At 33.7% G+C, this 13,926-nt stretch overlaps 3 protein-coding genes across 3 annotated transcripts in view; 1 reads left to right on the top strand and 2 right to left on the bottom strand.

Moving 5' to 3' along the window:
- LOC108949499 (cyclin-dependent kinase 16-like) overlaps positions 1-4,075 on the bottom strand; it is a gene marked incomplete in the record, with an annotated part of 12,516 nt that extends 8,441 nt beyond the window's left edge. The window contains 4 exon segments of the mRNA XM_026834661.1: positions 340-454; positions 1,856-1,912; positions 3,443-3,687; positions 3,958-4,075. Coding sequence (XP_026690462.1) covers positions 340-454; positions 1,856-1,912; positions 3,443-3,687; positions 3,958-4,075 — 535 coding nt within the window.
- A 971-nt stretch (positions 4,076-5,046) lies between these two features.
- Positions 5,047-11,391, bottom strand: LOC100182266 (WD repeat-containing and planar cell polarity effector protein fritz homolog). Its single transcript, XM_009860381.3, has 14 exons — positions 11,242-11,391; positions 10,797-11,020; positions 10,439-10,553; positions 9,961-10,065; positions 9,503-9,647; positions 9,163-9,238; positions 8,840-8,985; positions 8,177-8,411; positions 7,688-7,849; positions 7,258-7,381; positions 6,831-6,921; positions 6,310-6,506; positions 5,937-6,032; positions 5,047-5,413 (listed from the first exon to the last, which is right to left on the bottom strand). The coding sequence occupies exons 1-14, from the start codon at positions 11,297-11,299 to the stop codon at positions 5,355-5,357; spliced, it is 1,833 nt and encodes a 610-aa protein (XP_009858683.2). The 5' UTR covers positions 11,300-11,391; the 3' UTR covers positions 5,047-5,354.
- Positions 11,392-11,749: 358 nt separating this feature from the next.
- Positions 11,750-13,784, top strand: LOC100179930. Its single transcript, XM_002126579.4, has 5 exons — positions 11,750-12,061; positions 12,294-12,348; positions 12,759-12,845; positions 13,209-13,334; positions 13,650-13,784. The coding sequence occupies exons 1-5, from the start codon at positions 11,775-11,777 to the stop codon at positions 13,734-13,736; spliced, it is 642 nt and encodes a 213-aa protein (XP_002126615.1). The 5' UTR covers positions 11,750-11,774; the 3' UTR covers positions 13,737-13,784.
- The last annotated feature ends 142 nt before the right edge of the window (positions 13,785-13,926 follow it).

Here is a 13,926-nt window from a genome sequence, read left to right on the forward strand (position 1 = left end):
TACAATAGAAGAGCCATAAACATGACACAATTGTCTTAAAGGGGGGTTTATGTAGGTCCACCTGAATTAATGCAGGCCAATAATAAAATAATTAGATTTCGGTTCCACATACAAAATAATTTATTATTTCTAACAAGCAGGACTCTGGCATTTCTGGGAATTTTAAAAATAGCTTCTTATCAGCAGCGTATACATAGCCCACAGGCAAAAAGTCTGGACCCCTTTTCTTGTGAAAACTATTATTTCGCTACACATCTGGTTTTGCACGATTCAAAAAAATGTTGTAAAATATAGTTGGACCTCATTTTGTAAATTCCTTAATACCCCCCTGGTTTTTACCTTCACGGATAGCTGTACAGGGCGCCCCTTCTTCATGCTCTAGTCGGATTTCTTTCAATGCAACAAGATTGTCAGTTAGCTTGCTTTGACCTTTGTACACTGTGGCGTAGGTTCCCTGGAAAATTACATGGTAGCTTGTTAATATAAACCACAAGCTTATATACTGTTATACAGTAAGTAGAACCGATAATTTTTTGGGACAAAGGAAAGTGTGTAATGTATATCTTAGCCTTTCATTTTTTTTCTAGAAAATTGTACACTTTCAAAAACCTTTTTTTTTCCAGAAAATTGGGCAATTTCAAAAACTATAGGTCTAAATAAAAACTGTACAGTTATCTTATGCACAGTGGACCTGATAACATTTTTAAGACATTATTTTATAAGGAATGTGTGGTATATCTCAGCCTTTCGAATGTGTTACAATTTTTTTTCACTGAAAATTGTGTTAATTTCAAAAAATAAAAGCCAAAAAACTGTATTGTCTATAAAAAAACCTTTTAGGAGTTATCTTATTAAACAAAGGATAACATTAAATCGAGTTTAAATATAGAGAGCCAACCTGCCTATTATTAGACCGTATTTCAAAGAGAGAGAGCTGAATCACTGACATCATAGAGGGGTTAATGCAGTTAGTTACTGAGAGACGGGATAAATATAATCTCATTGATATTCTAAGTGAATCAACTGCCAGCATAGGATATTGATAACAAGACTCAAAAAAAAGACTGCAAATTAATAGGCTTGGAATTTTTATATTTCAACACCTCTGTCAAAAAACTGAAATTTGCAACATAATATAAATTCATTTATTATTTCATGTCTTTTATAGCGGACGTCGCAAAAACTATAAAGTAGCAAAACATCAAAATGGCTGTGAAAATATAATATAATTCAGCTAGTACGTATTAAAAAGCCAAATTGGCTTTCCACCTTTTAATTTAAATTGAATAAAATCAAACAGAATAGATTTTGTTATTACAGTACAAAGGTTTAATAGCTAATGGGTCAATGCAAGAATTCTTAAACTGGGGAAGGGCCTGGTCTAATGGTTTTTATCTTGTAATTAATTTTATAACAGTAACTCAATACATTGTAAAACCCTTAACTTTTATGTAGGTCAGTGGGTTAATCAGATAAGATAGAAATCCAGGTTAATACTAATTAAGGGAAATCAAAGAATGGCTAATGGAATCTTTACTAGAAAATAACTAATACTGAAACACATGTCAATTTACCACAAATTATAAACACCAACAAATCACACGAAACTTTTTTTTCAATCTTAAAACTAAATTTTTTAGAAAAATACTTCAAAAATATATTTAATTTGGAAATATGTCTAAATAAATAATATATACATAATTTTAAAAAGTGTGGATACATATTAAAAATTGATAACCTATTTGAACCCATTCTAGGGATGAAGCAATTTAATTTGATCCCAATTTAAAATGCAATAAATCACCTTTGGGCATAGAACAACTAAGTAAGAAAATAAACATGGTAGTTTACTCACTTCTCCAAGCTTCTCCAATTTGATATACGACTCCAGTTTCCCGAAGCCAATCTCGGACTGTAATTAAACATTCATTAAGTTGGAGCTGGTCTTGTAAATCAATTCATTGATCAATAATTAATAGCAAAAGTTATATAGAAATTACAAACCTATTTTAACATACATAGGGTATTTCTGTCACTGCTTAAAAAAATCAAACCTGAAACATTTGTTTTAACTGAACTAAAAGTTTATAGAAAAGTACATTTAATAGTAGGCCTACTAAATAAAAAAAAATAGTTTTCTTGCTTAAGTTTAATAAACTGTAAGTTTTTTATATAACTCTTTATAATTGAAAGCTACTGGCAAATGAAGTTTACACATTTGGCATGTTGGTTATATATGGCTATCAATAATTAAACCACAATTCCCAATGGAATAAGTTCACCTTGACTTGTGCACTTAAGACAAAGAGTTAAAATGGCTGCAATGGCTGGGGTAATTACTGCCATTTAAACTTAAATCCACAGGTATGGCATTATGGGGTGCCTAGGCTGCCATGTCACTCCAACTTTTAAAAGAGGCGTGACATCATATGTTTTAGCACTCAAGTTTTGAGCTTAAAACAGCCATTATTTAGTTGTTGGATGTCTATACAAACAAGCAGAGCTAGAGTATTTAGTTATTTAACACATTAACCAATGAGGTTTCTTAAAAATCAATTTTAGCAATGTCACCTTATGTTTTTTGGCAAACTTAAAAATTATACCTACGCTCTAAGTCATTACAGATCACAAAACATTTGTATTAAATCTATTTTTAGAACAGTGTCTTTTTTACCGTTTATAAAGTAAACACTCAACCAAGGTAGGACATATGATGCAACACCCTTGAAAAGCATAAACGTTCGCCCTAGTACCCCCATTCTTGTTAAGAGCCACTTATGTAGCTTAGATTCAATTAAAATAGGATCACATAGGAAAGGTCTATAAACATTTTGCTATTGATTCTTAATGCCCCCCACTACTGTAATATGCTTTAAAAAATCTCCAAACTACCAATTAGAACAGCTGCTGAAAAATATCATTTTGAAAAACAAAAATAAGGTTTACAATTTTTTGTTGCATAAACATTTAAATTATAAATGTATATAGGCTATATTTTTATATAATATATATATCTGAAAAAATTGCATGACTGTTGTATTGTTGATAGTGGATAGAACATGTGTCATACCACGTGTTGTACAGACAGGATTAACACTGCTAATATTACTTACTACAGGATGAGTAATGTAATATTGATTAAATTTCGCTCTATATTTATTTTTCTATAAATGAATCATAGCGGTACGGAAACTAGACTTAAAAATCTACTGTATTGAGCTTTGAATTATAAAAAAAGAGTGGTAACCCTAAATTTAGGTTTATATTAAATTTTGATTAAATAAATTAAAATTTGATAGTCCCAACAACCAAGAATTTAAAATATATATACATTTTTTTTATATACTTGGAATATTGTAGCCTGTAAGCTATTGGAAGTATCAATATATTTAACAGTGAACACAGAAATAAAAAAGTGTGTAAAAAAAGACTATTAACTCACCAAAGAAGCTCTTCTTAGTCTTCTAGACATTGGTTGCTCAAAAGACGGAGAAAATCTTTGAAATAAAGGAGGACCGAACGGGACAGTGGCTGGAAGAGAGAGTCTCTTGCTCATCAGTTGATCGTTCAGTTTTTTATTATTCCGGAGGGTGACAGTGGGTGTAGGAAGACCGTCCGAGGATGTGTTGCCCCCCTCACCATCAGACCCTATACCGAAGATTGGAGTGTCTTTCTGTTCTATAACTCCTGCGGGTTTTAGAGGGTAAACAATTTGTACTTGATTGGGATTAAACAAGAGCTATGCATGAATAGAAATGCAGCCATCATTTAAAAAATATTAACAATTTTGCTAATTCATAAGAAAATCTGGCACAGATCGTTTGTAACCAATACTGCCATATCAAATCTTAACAAGTTAGCTTAAGAGGTTTCCTCTTGCAAAAAAAAACTTTCCAATCTGGTAGGCTCATACACTTATGTCAGTTTTGGAGCAGCATATTCCCAATCTCAACTTACCATTCTCTTCCATAGTAAGGTGCTCGGTTATTTCAGAAATTGATTCGTCCACCAAGTTGCTGCGGCTTCTACGCATAGACAGCGAAAACCGTCTTTTCAGTTTTTTGATGGTGCTCATTTTGCCGCAGATAAGTTTCAGAGGGTGAATAAGAGTAAACCGCAATGTCTTTACCAGCTCTGCCGCATGTCTTGGACAGTGATAAGACTTTGATAGAGAATGTGTTCCAAGAACGCTTATCAAAGTTGAAAGTGACTTAAACTCTTAAATCGACAGAAACCTATCCAGAAATTCCTGAACATCATGAAAAATTAATCGGATGATACTCAGTTGCTTCCGATTTTTAAATCAATAATCTTTTACTGATAAAACTTGCACTTTACGTCAATATGCTTTTCTCTGATGTAGTTGTATAGGCTATAGTTGCTTATGGCAAAGGTTTAGACAGCTCAATCTATAATCCTATTTGTGTATGTAAATATACACAGAACACAGACCAATGTATTGACTCATACAAACAATTGTGCTGATAATATTTGCATATAAAATGACTCCATTTACTTTCAATAAACTTTGTTTAAAATCTCAGGTTTTAAAACATAAACGACACACTAGGAAAGTATAGTTCTGCTTTCGCTGCTAAGTTGATTAGATCTGCCCGACCTATGCTCTAATTTATTGAGACTAAGCCGGGAGTCGCGATTCTAATTTGATTGCAAGCAAAACCGCTGAAAATCTGGACAACGAGTTCCGATTTTAGCGCTTTTGGCATTTTGATAGTCCCACGAATATATCTTAAAATCGATTAATCAATACGGGGAGTAAGGGAGCACCGACGCCGTCCAAAATGGGTTGACTTCTTTCTTTTACTCGATAAAATTCTTTTTTACAGTTGTTCACTTATTCGCAATCCGGATACGAGGCAGACAAGCGGCGTCTCGACTTTACTTTTATCGGAATAATTCTGACAAAAAAACTTACCCAGACGTTTGTTGAACTGTTGGAAAGGATCGTGGTCTCGACTGACGTAAAGTGGGCCCAAAATCTCAGTATTTTTATACAATTTTTGTTGGAACGGACCAGTTCAAACATTCTTCAAATGCTTTTATTCGTTTATTAACAAGAAATTAATGCACCGTTTTTTTTATTAAAAAATAATAAATTTTATCACTAAAAATAAACACTTTAACTTTTTTGTGTTACAAATACAATGAGAGCAACCAAGTACTAAAGTATGTGAAAAAACTCAAAAAATGCAATAATACTATATCAGATGCATGCCAATAACACATGACACACTAATACGCTATAAAATACATGTCACTAACATATGACACCATTTAGCAGCAATAAGGGTGACCACATACAGTGGTTTGAGCTTGTAAAGTAAGTGATTTCGTCATACAAATCCAAGATTGGTAACTTTCAGGGTACTTGCACCAGCTTCAGCACTACGATCTGTAAAACACATATTTATCAATAGTTCATAGAAAAAACATTGCCCCATAAAGCCTGGGAAACGCCTACTATTACGTCAATAGTGTCATATTTCAGCATGTATGTATTCAAGCACCTATTATCAAATTACATAACCTTTTAAATGTAAGCATGGCATATTTCTCGTGTAACACAATAACTGGAAATGAATGTAACGAAGAATAACCAACAAAGGAAAGTCTAGTTTTAAAGTAAACATTTCATAAATGGTAAATGGAATGTCATTTATTTATCTCTGGCAGTTATTACACAGGTCAGGTGTAATATGAACCTTAAAACTTACCATATATACAAGTTTATGGAAACCAATAGGGGACCACTGGGTCAAATAAATTTCACTAAAGTCACATATCCCCCCCAATGGTAATGTGTTATCATAATTATAAACATTCAATTATTTAATCATTTATACATCCATTCATACATTTAATTATAAGAATAAAGTAGCCACAAAACATAAGTTATCAAAATATGGTTCACTCACTCATCTCCTGCATTAACTCCATTGCAAGATAATCCTTGCTGTCTTGATTGTTGACTCCAGAAAGTGACAACATATTTAAATCAATTCCTTCCGAATCTATTTGAAAAATGGTGTAAACATATATATAACAATATTTGATTTAATACCTAATAAATATAGGTCTACAAATGGCATATCTTTCAGTTTGCAATTTGATTTCATTTGCAAACAGTAGTAGAAGTGAATCTTTTTCCATTTTTTTATATTTTAAACATTTTAGGTGATCAAATTTTAATAAACAAATTACCGGTTTTAAATAAAATATATACAGCCTATTTCAGTCAATCTAGTATTTTCCATAACCACACAGTAACAACTAAAACCATTTACTGACCGCTTTCAGAGGATTCTGCAGCAATAATCTCATCAGCTTTCTGCTTTGCAAGTTTAGCAAGCTGTGTCTCTCCAACTTCTTTCGCTGCAAAGTAAATGTCCAGGAAGAGATCGGAAGATCCGATGTCCTTGGCAAGGAGGAAGGACTTTTCAAAGCGGGAGTACCTCAGGAGGTGGTGGAAGAAACGGCGAGCGTAACTGTGTATGGGAAATACTTTGGTACCATACTTCTATTACATGACAATATACAACACAATAACATAATATTTTTTTCAATACAGTATTAAAGACCTAATTAATTAAATATTGGGTGTTTATAGGTATAACACAAGTAGTATATTTCATACAACGTTAATGTCTCTAAAGTGTATACATCCATGGCTCTAAGTGGCTGCTAGAGTTTATAAAAGTTTTGTCATGGATAGTAATTATAAACTAAACAAATTGACCCAGTTTCTAATCGTTATGTACTTGATTGACCTTGTTGTATTTTTATACAATATATAGAAGCCTATAACCTACCAACTTATAGCTGTCCGATACTTTAACACAACTGGTTCTGAGATTGGACGAGAAGAAGCATAAAACGAGGAAAATGAACCTTCCAGTTGATCTGCAATTAAATTTTCTTGCCATATCATTCCATGTGATTGTATGCTAAACTAAACTATTGCTAGTAAAGTTTAAAATCTCCAACCATTTGAGGTTTAACTGGTTATATGTTTCCATATAAATATTTTTCTTATTATATTTTCAAGATCTTAAATATAAACCTTGTAAACTTAAATATTAGTAACCACCCACAAAGTTTCATACAGTGGTTACCCATAATGTGGCATGGGTGTATGAACCAGAACACCCATGTTTTAATGACAGTGTTTTTTTTCATCCATTCATTCATTCCTTCAGCTTTTCCACATATAATACAACACATGAATAACAATCTTACTTTCTCGGAGATGATTCAGAGGTAACTGCAGCAAATGATCGACAATACGCATGAGGTTCTGGTAAGCCACCTCCCCATCAAGGTTCCAGTTGATTGAACATAACAATGACACTGCTTGTGTGATCTAAGTATTACAAATTAAATATTAGTTAAACTATGGAAGCGATTTTTGTTTTTAATTTTTTTCAAAAGCTTGGGTGATAATGGTAAATTCTGTTACAACATATTTGTAAAACATAGATTGATTAATGTGTTGAATCTAGTACCTGCTGTAGACTTAAAACTAGTGTGCTAAAACATATAATGTCCCCCTTTTTTAAAAGTTGGGGTTTTTGGAAATAATTTGTTTTTCTATTATAACGTTTGCAATTTACAACAAGGTAAGTTGCAGGTTTTGAAGACCCTCTAAAAGTTAAAGTGTAAAACTTACATTATCATTAGCTAACAGAAGTTTTGTGATGCCAGTAGTTGTGAAACAACCATCTAAACTTAGCACTGCCAGTGGTCCTCCATTAAACAACAGCATCATGTCACCATTGTTATTGTGCCGGATTTTTAAAAGACCACTGCCCGATGAAATGTATTGGGAAAGCTGGGATGAATAAATGTAACTTGTTCATTCTTATGGTTGAGCAACCACAGTTGTTATAACACAGGTGTTCTGTTTCATACACCTCGGGCCTACTTACGCGTTACCTCATTAAAAACTTTGTTTATGTACGATTTTTCATTCACATTTATGTACGGTGGCTGACAAATTAGACATTACATAAAGGAAAAATGAGTTGAAAGCTGTTAAGTATCTTTACCAAGGATACATACAATCAAAAATGACAATCCAATTTTAACTTAAAGTTACAATGGGTACAACCTTACTAAAAAAAAGATTTTAATACGAAAATATTCCCATTTAAAGTACCTCTAATTTCTTAGACGCATTTTCTTCAAGATTAACAAAAGAAATAGAGTTAAGGGCGTTGTCGAACAACGTGACTTCCCCCTGCGCGCTGCCGACCACAACTACATCACTCATCCATGACAACAGGGTGGGTACAGTGCCGGTACGAGTTACCGTGGCAACAGTTTGTTGTATTGTGAGGTCATAAACAGTGAGAGAACCATCGCTACAACCAACAACTACTTTGTCTTCAGCACTGTAGGAAAGTTGGGAAAAAATAAGCATACAAGAAAGTAGAAAACAATACAGATGCTTACTCTGCTTTTAGATGTATATACAAACAATCAGATCTAGAGTATATGGTAGCCTAACATAAATAAAAAAAGGCTTAAAAACAGTGAGCATGACTGCATTTTAGTAAGGGCATATATTAAATTTTTTTTTTTCTATTTTGTATGGGTGAGGTCCGTGCGGACCTGGGATTTAGGCCAGACTTGGCCCATTACCCCAATATTAAATAAATACGTTGAATTTTACTTTTTTTAAATAAACCGTATTTTGGAAACATATTGTATAGTTTTAGTGTCATAATAACTATAGGCACAAGCGTTTGAGTCATTTTCATTGTTAACTAAGACCAGCTTTGTCCTGAAATGTAAAAGTAAAGAGTTTTAACTAAGTTACCTGCTTCGTGCAGATGAAAGAACGCCAGTTTTTACGGGAAATGAAATAACGCTAAGTCTTTGCATTTTGTTCTGGGAGCATTCGTATGTCACAAAATCAAGATGGCGTTCTTTTCTATGGTTTACTGACTTTTCCAGGGTAAGAATCTGTACAAAAATGTACATGGATAGTAGGGTGGTGGAAGATAGGATATCTTTAGCACATAATGTCCAAAATATCCTGATTGTCTTTTAAACAATTAACAAGGGTCTATGAAAGTCGTCAGCATACAATTTTATGGCTTAGCAATACACCTTAGAATCAACACCTGTCCACGTATTTACCTGGTTTGAATTATTGTGGCCAAATTCAAGGCTAATTAGATTATTTTCACTGAGAATTGTGCTCAAAACTTCTAACCTGTGTACAAGTACAAGTAAGTTGTTATTTTCAATCAAAAATAGAATTAAAAAGCTTTTTTTTTTGGAAAAATAGTGTAACAAAACAAGAGTGTTTTTTTTTAACCAGAGGATACTGTGTTTATAAACTCATAAATAAATGTCATAATATATTTGCAGTGTTTACCCCAGGATTAAATGAGAGTGAAGCAGTGATGCAATCACAAATTCAAATTATATATTATAAGTAAACTGTCCACACGAGTTTGTATTCAACAATACTGACCTGCCAAATGAACAACCAAGTAAAACCATATTATGATGTTCGTTCTCGTGAGCCGTTTGAAACCAAGGCCCATGATGCCACCAACATACCATCATATCTTCACTATCGTTCACGCTTAAATAACGAACAATTTTTGAATGTGTACCTTCAAGTTTAAACAGGTTTAATGTTAAATAAGAGCATTATCAATAAGGGAACTTTTAATAGTTTAAAACCATGTATTTCTGTATGGGTACATATTGAAACGATTTTTCCCATAAGTGTGTGTCTAATTTTTTATAAGATTGTGACCAACTATCTCTGCTTCCCCTGTGTTTTAAAAAGTTTGGTGCCCATGGCTTAATACTGTTATACAGTTTACAAACACAAGATATTATACAGTAAGATTATATAGGTTAGTCTCACTTACAATAAGATTAAAATGAACCACTATTTGGAAACACATAGAGTAATATCACCTGGTAATTCAATATAGGAAACTTTGACTTCATTTTTAAGAGACAGGAACGCAAGTTTCGTTTGGCTGTTAAATGAAAAGCAGACAAATTGTTCTGCATAGATTGCTGGAAAAAAATAATATGTAAAACCTGTATTGCATTTATTGAATGATAATTTCCAGAACTTTTTCAGATATTAGTATAATTAGCACAATTACTACTATTTTAATATGTAGTTGCGTTAAATGTGGCCAATTGTTTGTACAACAATTTGAATTTACAAAATGGGGGAAATAAACTACAAAAAGTGTAAATAATACGACAGCTTAAATAACAGTCAGGAGATATATATATAGATATATTTATATATCTAGTATCTACATATATACATATACACATATTACATATTTATATTGCTTAAATGCCCTCTTCAGTCTCTTATTTCAATAAAAAATTAAATTGACATAAATGATTGAATAAAAATCTTATATATATATACCAGAACATGCAGGTGTAGATAGTTTTCCTTGTAGAGATTTTTCAAAGTTTATTCTCTTTATATCGAGTTGTTTTGTCACTTCAATGTCAACAATCAAACCAGTAGAAAACACAAGCTAAATTGTGTATGAATGTGTTTATTTCACAGTGTAAAACTACCTTTGCAAAAGAAAAAGACCCTTGACTTGATATTAATACCATTAATGGTGTCTGTGTCCTTGAGTAAGAAATTTAACAGACATTGCTTTACTCAGTGGTCACTAAATGGGTTGTAGCACCATGGATGTTGGGGTAATGTGTGGCATAGGTCCTAGATCCAAACAAATCTACAAAAAAAACTTATTTTGCAAAAAAACTACCTGAACTGTATCAAAGTGTTTCCAAATCACACACACAACTTCAGTACTTCTTAATGTATCTTCAACTAACTTTATTTGTTCTCGCAATTTAACGGGTCGTTTATTCCTGGGACACCACAATCCATCACGACTGGTGACATAAGCTTTTTTGATGTCATAATACTCTGAAGTTGGGGTGGCATTGGTTTCTTTTTCTTGGTAACGAACAGCAGCTCCATCTTTATCTATACAGTATAACAGTTGTGTTACATGGAAGTCATTTTCACACAGGTATTCTGTTTCATGCACCTCGTGCAAATTATAAGGTATTACAGATTAGGTATTATATAACTAAAGTATTAAAATTATAAATTATCCAACCTACTAGGCTGTAGGCTCCAAATATTGATATATAGGCTTATTATATAGGCTTCCATATATTATATTTCAACAAAGTTATAAATACCTAATACACTGTGTTGTTGAAGACTCCATAGCTTTAGATTATAAGTCACAGATGCCATACCATATACAGGTGTCAATGATGACAGCTTTCTTATTTGGTATTACTGTTTATTACACGGTAATGTATATTGACAAGACACCTAAACAGAATAGTGCAGGAAAAAACACAAAGTAAATATAGTAATTAATTGTGTTACTGATATATTTCGCATAAATGGCATCGTCAGTCTCTTAAGATAGGTATGTATCAATTCTTTAAATGCAAAATCAAAGCAGTAGCGTCACTTTGCCGGGCAACAAATAAAATCAAAATAATAGTTCAGTGTTAACCAGTAAATAATTTTTATCCTACGTCAGGGGAATTCCAAACGTTTATTTCACCCCAAATTTCGCATATTTTGTAATTGTTATTTAATAATTCTAATTGTTAAGACACAGATACCCTTTGTAAATAATTACAACAATTGGATATGCAATTCGTGTTTTAATATATTACATACACGGTTGGCAAAGTACGGAGCACAAATTTTAACAATGTCGTGGTCTTGGGCGGACTTTATTCCGTTTTATGAACTATTCTTCGGCGAGGAATTGGTAGAAGCGGTACCGGAGAAAGAAATTGGTTATTTCGGCAGCCTATTCCCAGATTGCGTTACCTTGCATGAGACATACGAGCAGGCTGTGGAGCAGATTCGTCTCTTCCAAGGCCCAGATGAAGCTGAAGAAACGATTAATCGTCTCCACCTTGATCTCTGCACGACCGTGTTCTTTGCGACCACCAGTTTCTTATTGATTATGTACGCCGCCAAGACTGCTTTCAGGTATGGTTTTGATGATACCTATGTCTGGTAAAGGGTTTTACGCTATCCGCAATAGCGAATTTTTTTAAAAAAGTTACAAACGACTCGCAATCGGACTTATCCTTAAAACGTGGCCAGCAAAAACTGTTGCTTTGCAAACATAACCTTCGCTATCGTTTTCGATTAGATAAATACAAATTATAATATGTAGCCTAACTCTTTCGTATTACATGGGCATTTTTGTGTCTTGCAGATACGGCAAGCCTTGCTTGTTGGCGTTGTCTGAAACACTGGCCAAACTATCATCGGTAAGTTAACAGTATGGACACTATATGAACCTCTAATGCCCAATTTACCTGGCACCTGTAGTATCTTACCAATTATTATTTATTATCAGAATAGAAGGACTTACTATTGGCCCTTTACTATGGAACCGCAAAGACTAGAATATGTGGGTGTGTATGGGTAACTAGGCGATGTAGGTAACTAAGTAATATAGAGCGTCGAGTTGACCCGCCACGTTCGGATAAAACGATAAATGGTCTAAAATTGAAGTTACTACTACAAAAGCAAACTCCCAACAACCCAATAGGTTTAACCCTTTACATTAAAATAGGCTGTAAAAAACAGCACGATTTTTACAATAACTGTTATACGACACATTATTTTACCTTACATTCAACAATACGAACAACGAAGGCATGTTTTCTTATTGCAGAGAAACGTTGAAACCAAGGTGAAAAAGTTGGACACCAGAATGAACTTCATGGAGAATATTCTAACTGAAACCTTCAAGCATTTGTCGGTAAGTCGATGGTTATACTGTGTGAACAACCACGGTATGGGTTAATTTGGCAACTAACCAACTAAATAACATGGTGCCGGCGTATTAAGCTATATAGAATGCACACTCTTGCTGTAACTGGACGAGGCCTATTCTATTATGGTCTTATTATGAATGTTATTGTCAAGGTCTTGGTTTTTAAGCCAAACTTAGCCCTTTACCCCAAGACCTAGACCGCTTATTTTACGTCGTTCATGTGAACAGTATGACACTCCGTTCATATTCGTTTCCGACGCGATGAGGCCTAAGATACGCAAGAAAATTGAATAAGCTATAATCATAATGTCGAACCAAAACTGCACATTGCGCACTGTTTAATTGCAGGTTACCAATGTAGCTGCTGCAAGTCGTAAGGAGTTGGGTGGTTTGATTGATAAACAGGTTAACATGCTCACTTCAACTAAAGAAAAGCTGGATAATATAAGTGGAACTATCCGAAGCATGTTGGAGGTAGGTGCACCGTCGCGTATATCTATATATAGGATCTCTGGGTTGGACCGAAATTAGGTATGAAAGGGTGGGGAAAAAGGGAAACATTTTTATTATTCTTATATCCCGTCCCGTTTGCTAGAAAACAAAGAATTTTTATGCCAACATATAACCATATCTTCGCGACTCTAAAACTTATTATTTATGGTTAAAACACGATTAGGAAATATTGAATTTTGGTGCTAACGGTGTCCCGTCTTACCCCACAGTGCTATATTACAGTGGTTAAAGATGATAGTGATTTTCCGAACTCGCTTTAATTAGAAAAAATTTCAGACACCAAAACATACCGGAGGAGATCAGCTGTCAGCCAACACTGATGACTTGCCCAGCGAGGGGAATACGGGAGTGGGCTCCAAATAAGATGAAATAACTTAAATAAATAAAGATTACGAACGGCTGCGATTAAAATCGTCGTTTTACTTGTACTGGTCCCACAATGGCCCAAATCTTAAATACATAGCGTGCGACGTTGTAGGGTCTAACCTTACAGAATGGATGTAACGTTTTTATCCTTGCGTGGCGGGGCAACAAAAGTTATAAAACGGGCGTT

This window comes from Ciona intestinalis, chromosome 5, assembly GCF_000224145.3.
Source record: "Ciona intestinalis chromosome 5, KH, whole genome shotgun sequence".
Taxonomy (NCBI): Eukaryota; Metazoa; Chordata; class Ascidiacea; order Phlebobranchia; family Cionidae; genus Ciona; species Ciona intestinalis.

Coding starts and splice junctions, on each gene's coding strand:
- LOC100179930 (XM_002126579.4), top strand. CDS start 11,775: ATGTCGTGGTCTTGGGCGGACTTTATTCCGTTTTATGAACTATTCTTC. Junction 12,062..12,293: donor GCCGCCAAGACTGCTTTCAG/GTATGGTTTTGA, acceptor TGTGTCTTGCAG/ATACGGCAAGCCTTGCTTGT. Junction 12,846..13,208: donor AAACCTTCAAGCATTTGTCG/GTAAGTCGATGG, acceptor GTTTAATTGCAG/GTTACCAATGTAGCTGCTGC.
- LOC100182266 (XM_009860381.3), bottom strand. CDS start 11,299: ATGGCATCTGTGACTTATAATCTAAAGCTATGGAGTCTTCAACAACAC. Junction 9,648..9,960: donor TTCCTATATTGAATTACCAG/GTGATATTACTC, acceptor TTAAACTTGAAG/GTACACATTCAAAAATTGTT. Junction 6,507..6,830: donor TATCGGACAGCTATAAGTTG/GTAGGTTATAGG, acceptor TCCCATACACAG/TTACGCTCGCCGTTTCTTCC.